At 40.2% G+C, this 16,816-nt stretch overlaps 1 protein-coding gene across 1 annotated transcript in view; it reads right to left on the minus strand.

Annotated features, from left to right (window-relative positions):
* csmd2 (CUB and Sushi multiple domains 2) overlaps positions 1-16,816 on the minus strand; it is a 736,338-nt gene that overhangs the window by 78,861 nt on the left and 640,661 nt on the right. The window contains exons 52-54 of the mRNA XM_041212915.1: positions 16,061-16,243; positions 2,042-2,218; positions 691-870 (exon numbers count right to left, since the gene is read on the minus strand). Coding sequence (XP_041068849.1) covers positions 691-870; positions 2,042-2,218; positions 16,061-16,243 — 540 coding nt within the window. The remainder of the gene's footprint in view (positions 1-690; positions 871-2,041; positions 2,219-16,060; positions 16,244-16,816) is intronic.

Raw genomic sequence — 16,816 nt, forward strand, 5'->3', positions numbered from 1 at the left:
CACCTTCAATGTTGCCTGGGGAAAGCCAGAAGAGAGAGGGATCATGTCATGATCCTGAAGCAATGTCATTTTCCACGATTTTCCCACCCCTCGCATCTCCAAATATCCCTACAAGCGGCATTGGAAAGTTCTGTCCACTGTTTCTGCCAGTGTTGTATCAATACATGGAGAACTGGATCTTCTGTTCAAAAGCTAACACCAGGTCAAACCTGAAGTAAACACTGACCATCTCTCTTCTGAGAAACACAGAATGAGCTTTCCTCCAATGAACTTAAACAGTTACTAACATCAGGATTTTTTTCTCCTTTCTCTGTTTTTGTTATTTGCTTTTTAGCACTTCACCCAAGGGAAGAATAATCAAGGAAGCAAGTAATTTTATGATAATGATCATCATTCTCAGCAATTTATTCATTTCTCTAGCACTTCATGAGAGAAATATACCCCTGGCTACTCAACTCAAATCTTTCACTTAGTAGTCCGATGTGCTACTGTTCTGTAATTAGAGTCATTGCTGAAACCGCTCATATGTAAGGAGGCTTCTTAAATATACATAAGTAGACAATTAAAAAAGAAAGTTGGGCCTGGAAGCAAAAATGTGTAACAGATGATCTTATTAAAGTACAGAGTTAGGATCACGAGCCAATTAACATCCATGTCTAGCTTGTACATCTTCACAAATGGTTGACTTACATCTGCAGGCTGGCCTGCTTCCGTTCCAGGTTCTGTCTTTGGTGCAAATGAGAGAAGAATATCGCAAAGGATCCATTGTGTAACCAGGCATGCACTGGAATATCACTGTCTTGTTGTAGGTGAAATCAGTGCCTAGTCTGATGCCATTGGCTGGTAATCCAGGGTCACCACAATTAATCACTGCAAGAGATGAGATAGTTGAGTACCCAGAATACAGTACATTTTTGTTTTTCCCATACCCAGACTAAGGTATAGTGCACTACAGCAGCGTAGTGTAGCATTGCTCTGTGCCACAATCTGCCAGTATATTCCTCAGTTACTGCAGCAAAGTGAATTCTTTATGCCAATCACGCTGTCTAAGGAAAAACTTTACTAGACCTGACTTTGTGCACTTAATGGCCAGCAGCTCAAGGACTGTCATTGACAGAAGGCTAGAGTATGTCAACCCACAAGCTCAGTTCAGATTTGTTGCAAGGCCAGAGAGAACTTAAGAGAAAGGGAAATATTTTCAATGTTTAGTTCTGTCACTCTTTTCTATGCCACATAATTTAAGAGAATATAAATCAAATGTGAATTCTGAAATAAGCACAGAAAGTGGTGGAAATCTAGAAGATTCGATCAACAACTGGGAGATAAACGCTCCATGCTTTCAACAGAATCCAAATTCCCTGTTCAGATACCGATGAATAAGAAGTGCGTTTCCAGTGTTTTCACTTAATGTTTACTTGGATACATATCAAGTTTTTAAGAAATAAAAGAAATCCTTATTGGGAAAATTAAGAGTTTTCAAGGCGTAAGCAAAGTAGATAAGGTCAAAGTTTGTTGGAATAAAGTGGACTTGAATAAGTTGTGTTTGCATAATTTTAAAATTCAAGGGAAAATGTAGCAAAGGGCAGAATCGGCATAATGAAACTTACAAGTAACCACTTAACATCCTGTGCCTATAATGAAAAGGGAGCAGTGCTTTCTGATCCAAAGTTGACATTTTCCTTCCTCTGAAGTGTCACTTTTATAGCGTATTATGGTGTGACTTAATTAATGCTGCGTCATTTATGAATCCCACTATCTTTCATACCCAATATGCAATAAGAACTATTGGTCAGCTTGCCAAATTTCTGCCTGCCAGAGGAAAGCTTTTGTGCTGGAATGAACACTTTCCCTGGTGCATGTTGTACATTCTCCTCATGCTTTGTTCTTTCCTTTTAGTTTAAGAAAGAGTGCTTAAAATGCTCCATGTTACATGTATAAAGTGACATGCAATATATCATCACAGCTCAACGATATTAGTTTCAACTTCGATATGCACCACACCAAGCTGCCACAAAAGAGAAAATGGATATAAAAAGCTGACCTGTGCATTGTGGAGGGCCACTGGTCCAGGTCCCATTCACAGTACAGTGTCTAGTTAGCAAACCAGTTGAATAATAGCCTTCCCGACAGGCATAGGTAATGGAACTCGAAAAGACCAATTTGTTGCTGTAAACTATCCTAGCGTTGCGTGGCGTTCCAGGATTTCCACAGGACACAGCTGCCAATGGTGAAAAGAAAATGACAAAAATGGATCCATAATTCAATGACATAATAAAAGGAATCTCCCCTAAGGGGCCCAGAAGGGTGACATTTATTTCTCTACTGTAAATCGCAGGCCAACTGCCAAATTCAATGGTTTTCTCAGAGTCTAAAGATTTAGTCAAAAATATACTTGGAAAGTACAAAAAAGGCTATACTTATTTTTTTAATAAAAGGACAAATTGACACTAACCAGCGCAGAACTTGCCTCCGTGTTCCCCATTTTCTGCTTGATTTTCCTCCAGTGCAATCCACAGTTTTTTTTAAAATTTATTCTTTCACAGGAAGTGGGCATGGCTGGCTAGGCCAGCATTTATTGCCTATTCCTAATTACCCTCGAGAAGGTGGTGGTGAGCTGTCTTCTTGAACTGCTGCAGTCCATGCGGCATAGGTACACCAAAAGTGCCATTAGGAAGGGAGTTTCAGGATTTTGAACCAGCAACAATAAAGGAACAGTGATATAACTCCAAGTCAGGATGCTATGTGGCTTGATGGGGCACTTGCAAGTGGTGGTGTTCCCATGCATCTGCTGCCCTTGTCCTTCTAGGTGGTAGGGGTCACGGGTTTTGAAGGTGCTGTTGAAGGAGCCTTGGTGAGTTGCTGCAGTGCATCTTGTACATGGTGCACACTGCTGCCTCTGTGCATTGGTGGTGGAGGCAGTGAATGTTTAAGATGGTGGTTGGAGTGCCAAACATGTGGGCTGCTTTGTCCTAGACGGTGTTGAGCTTCTTGAGTGCTGTGAGAGCTGCACTCATCCAGGCAAGTGGGGAGTATTCCATCACACTCCTGACATGTGCCTTGTAGATGGTGGACAGGCTTTTACAACATGTCTCAGTTTGTCTCAATCAATTATTTTCTTGTAAAGACCTTTGTCCACTAATCTATTTTAGTAATAGTAAGGGATTGTATCATAGAGTGGTTTCCATTCCCATGCTGAGACTTTCTCACTTGAGATCAGATTGGTTCCTTTGTGTTGCATTTATGGAATGCTCATCAATCTCGTCCCAAAACACTGATGCTGGACAGTCTTGATTAAGACAACTTTGTCAACATCAGGTAAGAGCAGTGCCAATACTCAATTAGTTCATTTCTGTAAACACACATGAGAATGTACCAAGTACTGCAACAATAAAACTGATCCAAGTTACAACAACAACACTGACAAACTTATTACTCTTTCAACTGATACCCTTTCCTTTCTCCTTCAGATAGAGTGTCTGGGGTCAGAAGCTTCATCTTAGCTTTTACTGTTGCTCTTGACTCAGAAGTCCTCCTCCGTCAACTCTTTGCCCCTTTTAAATGTTGCAGTCTACAGAATAAGGGATTTATTTGTGGTTTTATGTATTCTTATCTCTCTCTATGCCTTCTGAACGTTGCATTCCTGAATGTCCGTCTGTGTCTCGCATACACACACTAAATCTATACACTCCTTACAGCCACTATTTGACAGATTTTAATGAATGATTTTGTTCACATTTATAAAGCACCCTTTTGCCCAGTTCTGTGAATGAAGATGAAATCTCTTTTGATAAATGGAACTGACACATTTACCTATTGCATCTTCTAATTACTTTTATAATCTCCAGCTCCAGGCTTCTTTCAAAAACAATAGTGAGTAAATTAACTCACTGCCTGCTTGCTTGGAAACCAAAGATTAAGCTGTTTATTCTTCATTGAGTCCCTCCCACACCTACTCATACAATAAATGCTACATTATAAAAATAGTCACTGATTTATAAATTCTGCTCTATTTTACAGCAGGTAATTTACAAAGCTTTCTTGCAATAACTGTCTCTACCCTCACAGCATCTTTGCCATTCCAACCATCAGAATCAGATCAGAAGACACAAAGCACAAACCTGCTGTCTTTGAGAACCTCAGTCTGTGATGCTTGTAGCCATTTGGGCAAATCACCTGGTTTGTCCCATGCTTTTCATTGGTGCACATGCAAGAACTGCTAAACTACAAATCAGCCTAATTTTACTGACAGCAGAAGGACACTAGAAACTTTCACTTCTAAACCAGCAAATTAAGGGATTAATTTTTAGCGCAACTATGAATATTATGGGGGAGGAGTAGGTGGAATGAGATAACATTATGAACCATAAACTGTCAGTTAGAAGGGCACTGTAAACATAGTAATTTGTCTTGTAATCACTGATCGAGAGATGTTCATGGTAAATTGGAAGTAACTGTAGTGGTAAACACCATAAGTGGTGATTTTCTCAATTGATAAGCACCTTTAAAAACAAAGAATATGGGAGCTAAGGAAGGGAAAAGCACAGCGAGGAGGAAGGACAGTGATGGGTATACACTCTGAGATGTAAGTACTGTTGGGGCCAAGGACTGCAAAGGGAAAGGACTGCATGGGGTAAGTACTGCAAGGGGTGAGCACAGTGAGGGGCGAGTGCTGCGAGGGGTAGGAACTGTGGGGGTAAAAGCTGTGAGGGTTAAATGCTGCAAGAGGCAAATGCTGCAAGGGGAAAACACTGCGAGGGGAAGTATTGTGTGAGATAAGCACTGTGAGGGCTAAGGACTGCAAAGGGTAAGGACTGCACCACTGTGGATCTGGACTTGCCTGTTCCAAAGAGAAGGAAGGTGAGACAAGGGAGGTTTGGGATCAAATGTATCAGAATTCACTGGCTGACCAATAATGATACAGAAAAGTTTAGTAGTTAGGGAGCAGTGGATTCTTGGCTGCGAGTTAGGGAATGGTGGAGTCCTGGCTGGGAGTTCGGGTATAGGGGATTCCTGGCTGCATGGAATTCTGACTGAAGTTGTCACATCATTAGTGAGATGAAGTGAACCTGGTTACCTATATCCAGTTCTTGCTGCCCATTAGCACAAAGAATTTCAGACACACGCTGTGACAGAGCTACTAGCAATAGCTTTTAATCATCATTTAATTTTATAGATTCCCTGCTAAATTTCCCTTTGATTTTGAATAATTAATGGTGTATTATTCACTCAGATTGTATTGCTGTATTGTAAGCTGTATGAGAACCATTGCTATAAACTAATATATACCCTGCACAAACAAAAGAACACTGCAATGTACAAGTTATCCTGCTAAGGTATCATTTGATATGGAATAAGGACCCTTTAAAAAGTGAGCTCTGAAATTTTTTTTTCTGTTTCAGTTTTTCTTTTATGCTGTTGAAGATGAGGGATGTCGCTGTTGCCGATAAAACACATTGTAATTTGGATGTCAGCATCAAGGACTCCCCAGCAGCGACAGCCAACACTAGCCCGAAGCAGAGTGAAATTTATTTTACTCTGGTCCAAGAAAAAAACCCTCTCCAGCACCAGGGTGACACTTTTATTTCACGCACCAGCCGGCCTCACAGCTTATCTGGCTGAGATTGCTAGTTCAGTGCTAATTATTGCAGAATAAATGGCTAGTTTTGGAATGTAGACTTGCGCACACTAGGAGCTTGATGGCGAATACCAAACGAATTTCATGTAGGACCTTATAACCAACAGAGAGAAGTGAGCCTGGCTCATTCCAACTGTTGCTGAAATTGACCCAAAAAGGGATTTAATTAACACCATCAATCATAAAACAGCAATTTATTTTTCCTTTCGAAGTAAGTCAGCAGAATGGGATGGCAAATTCTTAATGGCAATAACAACAGTACACCGGCCTCTTACTTACTGGGATACTTGTTTATATCCGCCCACATGGAAAGATTTAGCCTTAGGCATACATTCAAGAAGCAAAGGGTGGAAGGTAATTAGGATGCTTTAATCACCTCCGCTGTGTCCTCTTGCGTACATTGCTGAATAGTCACTGAAAGAATATCTTTAGTTTTGGTGGGTAAGCAAGAATCTTGGCTAATATCATTGCCAGGTATCACAGAGGGGGAGGGGGAAGATGTAAATTTAGAGGAAAATAAAGGTTGGCCTCATCGGTACCAACGTCAAAGTCCCTCCAGTGCCAAGATTCAATGTGAAACGAATTCCATGCCAGCTTTCACACAAACTTAATATCTCACTCCACAGCTGCCAACTGAAGTAAATGGGCTTTCATGGATCAAATGATGCTCTAATCTCTCTATGTGTGACAACCAGCTTTTGACAGATTTCCCCAACCATTGTCTTGCATAAGTCTTCACAAATTTCTCAGAGGTACACACATTTCTCCAGATTCCTGCTGCCAAAAAATAATTCAAATATTCATCTTCCCAGCACAGTGCTAATGAGTTTACATGATAGATACTGGTAGATTGTTCAGTTAAACAGAGCCCCTGAGGTTGAACAGCAAGCTGCATATGGCTTAAGGGATGTGCATTGTTTACAGCCGCAATGGAGCAGATAATCAATCTATTGTCAGGATCTTTAAAAATGTAGTTTGAATTATCATTGATTTCTTCTTACAGATGGGCTTGTTGGCTTACAGTTTACTGAATGATGCTGAAACATTTGGCATCCTATGGAGCTGATCCTTTGCATTCTGGTTTGATTGGGAGGAGAAGGCAGTCTCATAGCATTAATACATGATTGCAGTAGAAGTTCATTTCTTGCCTGTAGAAGTTATGTTTAGGAGATCCCCTGAAAAACTTGGAATGAAATCACAGAAGCATAAGTGCAAAGAGAAAATTGATTGGGAAATGGGCCCATGATTAGTCATGTAGCTAAGTGTGCAGTTATGTATATAGGTGTACAAAATGCAGGTACAGAGGGTAACAGCATCACCTTCTCAAGGGCAATTAAGGGATCGTCAATGCCTTGCCAAAACACCCTTATCCCATGAATACATTTTTATTAAGCCATGGATTTTTATAAACAGTCATGGAGGGAAGGACAATTGGAAGTGACTGCACACTAAAAGATTAAACACTAAAAGATTGTCAGCCAAGCAAACAGACTCCTTAGTTATACTGCTTGAGTTGTTTAGTATAAGATTAGAAGCACAGTGATACAAGGCCTTGGTGAGATCTCTTCGGAAATACTAGGTATCATTTAGGCCCTCACTTCAAGGAAGACATTTTGCTTCTAGAAAAGTTGCAGAGAAATGCTGTCAGGATGATTCCTGGTCTAAGTGATTTGAGCATGGCGAAAGTCCTTATACCTTGGAGAGAATCCAAGCAAGGTTATTGGTTTCCAGTAGCAGATACTGGATGTTAAAGCCCATTACAGATGCACTTAAAGAAAAAGAGGAGTGGGGGGGGGGGGGGGGTGGGGTGGGGGTGAGTGGTGTGATGGGAATGGGCAAGGACTTTATGAATACAGTGCCTCATTAGAAAATCTTTCCATATTGAGGTGGGGCATACAGTGATCTATTAATGCCTCTCTGACCCATTTCAACATTGATGGAACTACCTCCAGGATACAATGGTTTCACCCACATGTCATCAAATTTCTGCAGATGATTTCATACATAAAGGCAAAATCGACAGTCAGCAGATCCACTGTCATAAGCTCCAGCTGAGGAGAATTCCAAAATAGATCAAAGCCTTCAGGCCGAGACAAAGGCATATTGTGGATGAAATTTTAAAAAAAGCATTTCAGCTAGAAAAAAAAAAATCAGGTGCAGTTGATAAAATCATGCTTCAAGAAGACAAGGTCTGTATGCTGAGCAATGGAGAATGTATACAGAGACAGCCAGAGCAAACTAATATCATCCTAAACCATGGAAGGAGAATCAATATTTCAGATTGGACTACTCCTAAAGGCTGAACTAAGAGCAAAATACTGAGGATGCTGGAAATCTGAAATTAAAACAGAAAATGCTGGAAAAACTCAGCAGGTCTGGCAGCATCTGTGGAGAGAGAAACAGTTACTGTTTTGTGTCCAATATGACTCTTTTTCGGAATTCTGGAACAGTTCTGAAGAAGTCATTTTGGACTTGAAATAGTAACTCTGTTTCTCTCTCCACAAATGTTGCCAGACCTGCTGAGTTTTTCCAGCATTTTCTGTCTTTAAAGGCTACTCATCTGGAGATTTTTACATCAGTAAACTTTAAGATACTGGACAGGTTAATACAGGACAATGAGGGAGGATCAGAACATATAGGAAAGAAGCTTTACCAAGTTGGTGATAACCAGGATTAAACAAGCAGCTTGAACAAACAGTCAGGACTTCTTCTAAATATGCAGATAGGAGAACAAATTCAGCTCGCTGCAAGAATATTTCTGTTCTGCCAAAGTATCTGTGGCAGATGGTTTGAGTTGACTCCTTTGAATTGGAACCATTTATATATTGACTCATGGAGGATGATTCACATTGTGTAGAAGTCTTAACTGAAGCAATAATTATTGGGATATGGGTGTCTCTGACAAGGCCAGCACTTACTGCCATTCTCCAATTTCCCCTAAAGCTGCTGCTGGGCCTTCTCTTTTGCTACAGTCCTTGTGATGAAGGCACAATTCCAACATCTTACAGTAGGTGTGTTTGTGTGAATGTGATTCTCCCACTATGATATGTTGACTGACACGTTTTCAAAATGGACAACAGAATATGGTGGAGCGGGAAAAATAAAATAAAGACTTTTAATATCTGGATTAATGCTTTTAAAAATGGCAATGAAAGGTTTTGAGGGCGAGCCATTAAACCAAGATAAGGGGCGGGATCGTCCGGCCCCAGCCAAAAGTCAACGGATTTTTGGCTGGGCCACCGAATGACCGGCGGCGGGTTCAGTCCGCCACCACAGGGCTGGAAAATCCTGGCCAAAGAGTTTCATAAGACCTGTAATTGCAGGGAACAGTGCAACAACTGTGTGATCTTTTCTGGGCTTCCCTGTGCACGCTGGGTCTCCAATCCAAGGTGAAACGGAAGCAGATGCGGCAGAGGATTCAGCCAAACAAATAGAAAGTGCAAAACAAAAACAGAAAGCGCAGGAAAAACTGTTTTTCCAACATTTTCTGTTTTTGTTTCAGATTTCTGGCATTGCAGTATTGTATTTTTATTAAAACAGAAGGTGCATCCGGCCTGCCAATGCAACCAAGCATGCACTGCAAATACAATCAGCTACTGCTGCCAACTTTGGCAATGAGGAGACAGGCCTTGAAGTGAGGGCCAGAGGAATGTGCACAGCAGGTTTGCTGAGCACCACAGGTGAAGTGAAACGAGCTGCAAATGCCCTCACCCCCTGCCACAATGCCTCTTGGAATGCCCAGAAACCATGATGGACACAAAAGTGAATGGAGAAGTTATCAGTTTCTCAGCACTGATATTTCACACGTTGCTGCTCATAAATCTGAACAGAAATGAAATGCATTCTTTTGTATGTGACTCTGATAACTTGTGTAATTCCCAAGCAGATAAATTAAAATGTCTTAGACCAAGTCTGCAAGGTACGAACTCATGAGTAAGAATCGCTGTTTCTACCCAAATAAATTGAACACTTAAGACATGATAACCAACAGCTTTGGGAAAGTGACATGAATGCAAATAGCTAATGGTTACCACATTCAGGCTGATATATTTAGACTCCAAATTTAAATGTGGATGTTTTAAGTGGTGGGAACTCTATTCTCACAATGCTGTTAGGTCAGGAGTTCCACGATTTTGTCCCAACTATGATGACGAAATGGTAATATATTTCCAAGTCATGATAGTGCACGGCTTCAAGGGGAGCTTGGAGTTTCAATGCTCCTTCTGCTCTTATCCTTCAAGGTGGTGAAGGTCATGGGTTGGGAGGTGTTGCCCATCTGCAAATTTTAGCATAATTAATTTATTGACTATACTTAAGTAATATTAAACTGTGTACTACATTTATTAATTGATTAACTTACTAAATGCATTTAATTAAACAACAATTTTTTAAAAATCCATATATATTGAATGCATTTCATATCCAGTTCTTTATTACAGATGATAATAAAATTTGTATACATTTCTGAGCTAAGTTCTAATATAAGCTTGAATCTTATTTTTTCCATAAGTAATGCCATAAAACATAGAACAGTATATGAGTCAATTTTAATTCCTCAGTTTAGCAACATTTGGATGATAGACAAATATGCAATAAATAGTTGAATGGTTTCAAGATAATTGCTGGATTCAGCAACAAGTAGGATAATAAACCGTAAACTTACACACTGTTACCTGATCAATATGACGTTTCAGTTTACCACTACTGTTGGCCTCTCACAGTGTGGCTGTAAGCATGGTGCCAAATTATGGATGGTTTTGTGCTATCGACTTACCAACATCAGTTTGAGACAGAGGATTGGTACTGCCATAGTGGGGAACTTTAATTCCATTAATCTGGATGGGATTCAACCTGGGTCCTAGAGTTGAAAAGACTGCTGTTTCTATTCTTTAGTCATAAAAACAAAAATTGCTGGAAATGTGTAGCAGGTTAGACAGTAAATGTGGAGAAAGGAACAAAGTTTAATGGGCTCAATTCTCCTGGTTCCATGGAGAAATGGATTTGGAGGTTGAACCAGGAGCAAAATTGGAGAATTTCAGATTGGGGTGGTTCCCCAATGTGAGCCTGCATCTGAGCAATATTGCCAGAGATTGGGTCAGACTGGCACTGGTCACCTGCCTGGAGTGGCTGTAGCAAATCAGACTCAATTTAGTGCCCACGTAGGGGGCAAATTGGTGATGCTGCCAAGATTTTTCTCATCTAAAGCCTAGGCATTGCCTAGAGATAGCCTCCAGATGGCCAGCCAGGGATCTATGATGTCTCCATTATATCCCCTGTCGGCGATCTACGAGAATCAGAGGACCACAGCCACGTTCACGGGCCAGCCTGTGGCGGGCTTTCCCCTCCATCCTGATGGCCTGGCAGCTGTGGCTACACTTAATTAGAACAATTTTATAATCCTTCAGAGGGCTCTACCTGGAGGGGTTCTCCTACCTAAATCAGCATGTCCACCTCTCCCAGTGGAGCTGCTGGCTGAACATTGCTGCGGGCCCCCCCTATTGTGTCCCCATGTTCCTGGTCCATCAACCTCTCTAATTGTATGGGGGTACTGGCGGCGACTTCTTAATTGGTCAGCTCCAGGAAGATCATGACCAATGTTTTGCTATGGCCGCTTCTGGGAAAATTCAGCTGCTGTTTCAGGTTGATGATCTTTTTTCAGAATTGGAAAAAGTTACAGAGAAAGTACAGAGGCAGGGAAAGGGGGAGGGGAGGAAGGAAGGTATGTGATGGGGTGAAAGGCAGGAGAGATTAAACTACCAAAGGGATCATGGTGCAGGGCAATAATGGATGGTAGTGTGGCAAGTAAAGACATGAGAAGTAAAGCAGAGAGCAGCGAAGGTGAGCAAAGTAAAAGAGTCAAATATAACTTGCTGGAATGAAGAGCAGAACTTCCTAAAGCTGGGCATTAATGGAAGAGAGGTAGGCTGACCTACTGAAGATTTTCAGAATTTTCTGCTTTTAGTCCAGATTTCCAGCATCTGCAGTATTGTATACAACTCTTTACAGCTTTGTTTAATTATTCTGTGGAATAGAACTAGATTCATCTGAAAGGGGGATCAAAACATAAGAGAACAGAAAAGAAAGCTTTATATTCAGGAATAAAATTTAAGTGCTTAATTCCTAATCCAAGTGAAAAGATGAAATTCTAAAGCAAAATATTTGTTGTTCTGAACTTTGTATCAAATAAGTTCTGTGATTTGTTTTCTTAGTGGAAAAGAACAGAAGGATCACTTAGTTCCTGTTCTCCTGAAAACATTCATGTCTAGTTTTGTTTGCTCAAATGTTAACAAATAACATTTAATAACAAAATGGATGCATTATGGGTCCTTCTAAAAATATGCCTCAACTCCACAAGGTCTTATAAAAATTCTTGCACATGTATTTCAGGAATATTATAGTCTCTGGCTTGGCTAGGAAAACTATGCAATTACACACTTTTCCAAACTGGACTATACCCACTTTCTCAAAGATCCCCCCTTTTGACATTATTTACATTGTACATATAAAATATAGCACCTAAGCATACACTTCAAAGGGAATGATAAGGTCATGGTTTCACCCTTCTATAGCTTTTCCTGAACCATTTCAATCCAAGGTATTCCCATAAAATTGTTTGTCTGGTCCTTTTGTAGGGGATAGATATTTTCTTGGATCTTGCCTTGGTAACACTGCCTTCCTGTTACTCAAAATTTTGTGATCTCAGGTCTAATTGTAGTGCATTTTTGTCTTATTTGCTTTGGCTAAACATGTCTTTCAAACTCTGTAGGTGTGTCTTTTTCTTGTAGTTTGGGTATGAACAAGATGACTCCGGTTTCTTTTTATTGAATCAGTTGGTGTCGATATTCCACATGATTGAGGTCATGAGGTTTATTGTTGTATTATTCCTTTGGTCTTTGAACCTTTCACCCATACTCAGATTTGGTAGAATTCTGACTATCTTAAGATACAGTTTTCCACTTGATGGGGCATCTAGTCCTTTTTTTCCAGCAGTTGTACAAATATGGCCACTGAGGTACAAGACTTGTTAATGCTGGCAGCATTGTTCTTGGCTGTCTTTCATGATTCCACTGAAATATAGCCATTTTCATGTTAATAATGCCAAGTACAAGTCTTTTCCTTTATTGCTTTCACCATTTTCTTTGCTTTTTCATTGTTTTGTTGGTATTTAGGACTAGTTGTAAAGCCATTAAATCCACATTCCTTGAGGGACTTCACAATGTTTTCTGCCAATAATTGTGGTCAATTAACTTAATTGCTTCACTTCTTGTATTCTATGCCAAGCAAAGATGGATTCCATATGAGTCACCATTGTTTGTGACGTAGCATCAACTATCATCAGCTGCTTCATCAATGACCTTCCCTCTATTGTAAGGGCAGAAGTGGGACTATTCGCTGATGGTTGTACAGCGTTCAACTCTATTCATAATTACTCAGATAATGCAGCAGTCTGCACCACATGCAACAGGACTTGGACAATATCCAGGCTTGGGCTGATAAGTGTCAAGTAACATTCACGCCGCACAGATGCTAAGCATCTCTCTAACAAGAGATAGCCTCTCTATCTTCCCATGACATTCAATAATATTACCATCACCGAATCCCCTATCATGAATATCCATTGATCATAAAATCAACTGGATGAACCATATAGAGTAGTTTAGAGACTGAGGGCAGGACTCCCTGCTGTCAGGGCAAGATGGGGTCAAAAGCCCACACTGTGCGGAAAATGGTCACTCATTGTGATCTTCCCCAAGGTGGCCAATTAATGGACAGGGGATGGCCTCTCAAAGTCGGAGGGCCAATCAGAAGCCTTCCAGCTTTAAAAAAGCAGCAGGCCTTAATGGCAGGTAAGTAAGGGAGGAGGAGACACTCTCTCTGACTTTTTTTTAAAAGTTTACAATAAAAATCGGATTTTGCAGCCAGGCCACCACTGGGGGAGGGGGTGAGGTGGGTGAGAGCCCCTCTAAAGGGCAACCTGCACCTGCTGCAGTACCCAAGCATGCAGAAAGGGTCTCCAGGCACCCAAGCTGCTCCCCGCTACCTGGGAACCTGGAGGCCAACTGGAAAATCACTGCAAGATGCAATGCAGAAACACACTAAAACTTCTTTGGTAGCACCTAACCTCTACCATCTAAAACCATATGGGCAGCAGGTCCATGGGAACACTATTACTTTGGGGTTCCTCTCTAAGTTACCCACCATTCCTGACTTTGTGATATATGTTATCCTTGTCGCTAAGTCAAAATCCTACCCAAAAGTAGCACCACTCATGGACTGAAGTGGTATACGAAGGCTACCCGCCATCACTTTCTCAGGGCAACTAGTGACAGACAATAATAGCTGGCATAGCTAGATATTTTTTCATTATGAGAATGAACAAGGAAAATGCTGCACTTGCATTTCATTTTTTTTTAATTACAAGCTTGGCTTTTATTGAACTAACATGAGGCTCAACACTTTGAATCCTAATTATTCCCTCTGCAGATAATGAAATTACCTCCTGTCAGCCAAAAGTGAAGCCTGTCCCTAGATGCTGTAAAGTATTACAGAGCATTTACAGCACAGGAACAGCCCAAATGATCCATACGGTGTTTATGTTCCACACGAGCCTCCTCCCATCTTTCTCCATCTCACCCCAGCAACGTATTTTTTTATCCCTCATGTTCTCATCCAATGTGAAATGTAACAAAGCTATTATCTTCAACTACCCACTGTGGTAGATCATTCCACATATTTTATCTGCCTACTCAATGAGCTAAGCTAGTATCATTCCATGTTACTCAGCACTTTCGATTCTACCTCTGTCTCTGTCTTTCACTGCACTGATTCTTTTTTATTGGAGGCTATTTTGTTTACTGCTTTCCTATTTTTCCTGTTGAATTGGAGGCTACCTTTCCCTCCCCTAACTACCCCAACTGTCACATGCAAGGTCTCCCAAATATGTGCATCTCCTCATATTACTCCAATACTTGTCACGTACACTAACAGATGAATGGCACAGTAGAATTTATTGCATTCCTATAACACAGTTCCACAGAGATGGTATACTTCTGACTAGGTCAAAGATGATACTCAGTCCACTGGTTAGTATATTTATATAGCACTATTGACATGTCTGCAGGTGTTTCAGACAATTAGTTACACAGGCTAGTTAAAAGTAACTCAGGAAGTTAAATAAAAATTATTTTTCAATTTCACTAATGATGGATTTGCAATGCCAAGTGTGACAGTGAAAAGAGGCAATAGTCATCCCTTCTTTGCATTAGAAGGATGGCGATAGAGAGATAGGATGAAGTGTGTAATCTAAAGCACTTATTCAACAACATAATCTCTACCAATTCTGAAGAGGTTCATTTGGGTTCAGGTAATTTTCACTGTCCATTATTTTTCATACTTGAGCTGAAATTAAATTTAGCATCAAATCTGCTGCAGGCTATCTTTCATTTTAACTCCTCTATTGAGACCAGAAATGTGAAGAACAATTAATAACCAGATTACAGGGCCAGGATTTATATTAATTAAATATATTTAGATCATCCTTTAAATCAGTAACTCTGTAATCATCCTTTTAATCAGCCACTCTTTGGTCATCAGCCCTCCTTAACCATCCTTTAATCAGTCCCGCTTAGCTATATCTTTAATCAACTCCTCTTTACAGGATTTGTTAAAGAGGGACTGATTAAAGATACAATTAATCAACTCTTTTAGCCAAATATTTAATTAATCTCTTTTAAACTTTGTGTCTGATCAAACTCTCTTTAACCATCCCTTTATGAGCCCTTCAATAATCATAGTGCAAATAACCTCACCATTAAATGACACAAACATAAGGTATCTGTGAAAAGCAAATCCTAGCTTGTGGAAGTTAGAGTAGGTTTTTTTAAAAACATCTTCCTATTTTAATAATGGAATATCTAAAAATATAGCTGAGCAGATGTACAGAGCTCTGAAATAGATAAAATATAGTGTTATGGGAGTAAAGTAATAAGACATGTAGGCTGTTTGGATGATAATATGTACTCTGAAAGGGAAACTTCAGCGTGTCACATTTTCATTATCTAATAGCCATAAATAAACTACTAAATCTATTTAACCCTCCAGCTGCAGAGGAGCATCACATACACAGCATCAGTCTATTGTAGTAAATCTACTGGTTAGTATTCGATTAGTGCAATTATAGGCTGTACTGTCCATAAACCATTGAGTAGCTTCATTGACTTTCAAGACAATTTGCAGTTCAACATTCCCACTTTGTAAAGCGCAAAGCTATCTTGAAAAGTTGGGCTAATTATTAAATAGCTCAAAAAATCTTTTGAGTAATCACTATTAGCTGAAAAGCTGGTGAAAACGAATTCCTTTGCAATATCATTAGTTAGTATCCAAGTCCCTGAGCTGTCCTGTTCTAAAGCACAGTGAATGATGTACCTTGACACTCTGGCTGGCTCCCAGTCCAAGTTCCACCTGGTTGACAGACACGTTCCGAAGATCCTTTAAGTGCATAGCCGGCTTCACAGGTGAATCGAAGCAAATTTTTCACTCGGAAATCCTTGCCCAACCGAATGCCGTGTGCTGGGATTCCTGGATCACCACAATATCCAAGACTATCACCTGCAATGCAAAGGAGAACAGAAACATTATTATTCTTCATCCTTAAGCTGATCAGGTCACACTTGGATTGTCAATTAAAAAATAACCAATTATAATTTACGGATTGCAGTGGTAACAAGGGCCCTATTTTAAGATATTTTTAAAAAACGTACTCAAAGTTAGAGAATAGATGAATTATCACCAAAAAGATCAAATATGATCACACATCTGAAATAATTCCTAATAATTCCAACATATAGTGACAGTTCCACCACTGTGCTGTTTACAGGTGGTTGGAGACATTGGCCGGAGAGTGGACAAGCTGGCTAGGAAATGCAATTTGGTCCAGAGAGTGAAGAGAGGGTGAAGTGGGAATTGGATTGAGATACAAGGCACAAATTCAAGCAGGCATCTGGTATCTGGCAACTGAAGCAACACAGTTCAGTGGCCAGACAGATTTCTGATGCAGAAGCTAAAATGGAGCATGATGAGTGTGGCAGGTTTGTTTCAGTATAACACACTACATGGTTACATTATTAAATGTTGTAACTGTTCATGTGTAATTGACAGGAAAAACAATGTAAGCAATGTCAT

Source organism: Carcharodon carcharias, chromosome 19, assembly GCF_017639515.1.
Source record: "Carcharodon carcharias isolate sCarCar2 chromosome 19, sCarCar2.pri, whole genome shotgun sequence".
In the NCBI taxonomy this organism is placed as follows: Eukaryota; Metazoa; Chordata; class Chondrichthyes; order Lamniformes; family Lamnidae; genus Carcharodon; species Carcharodon carcharias.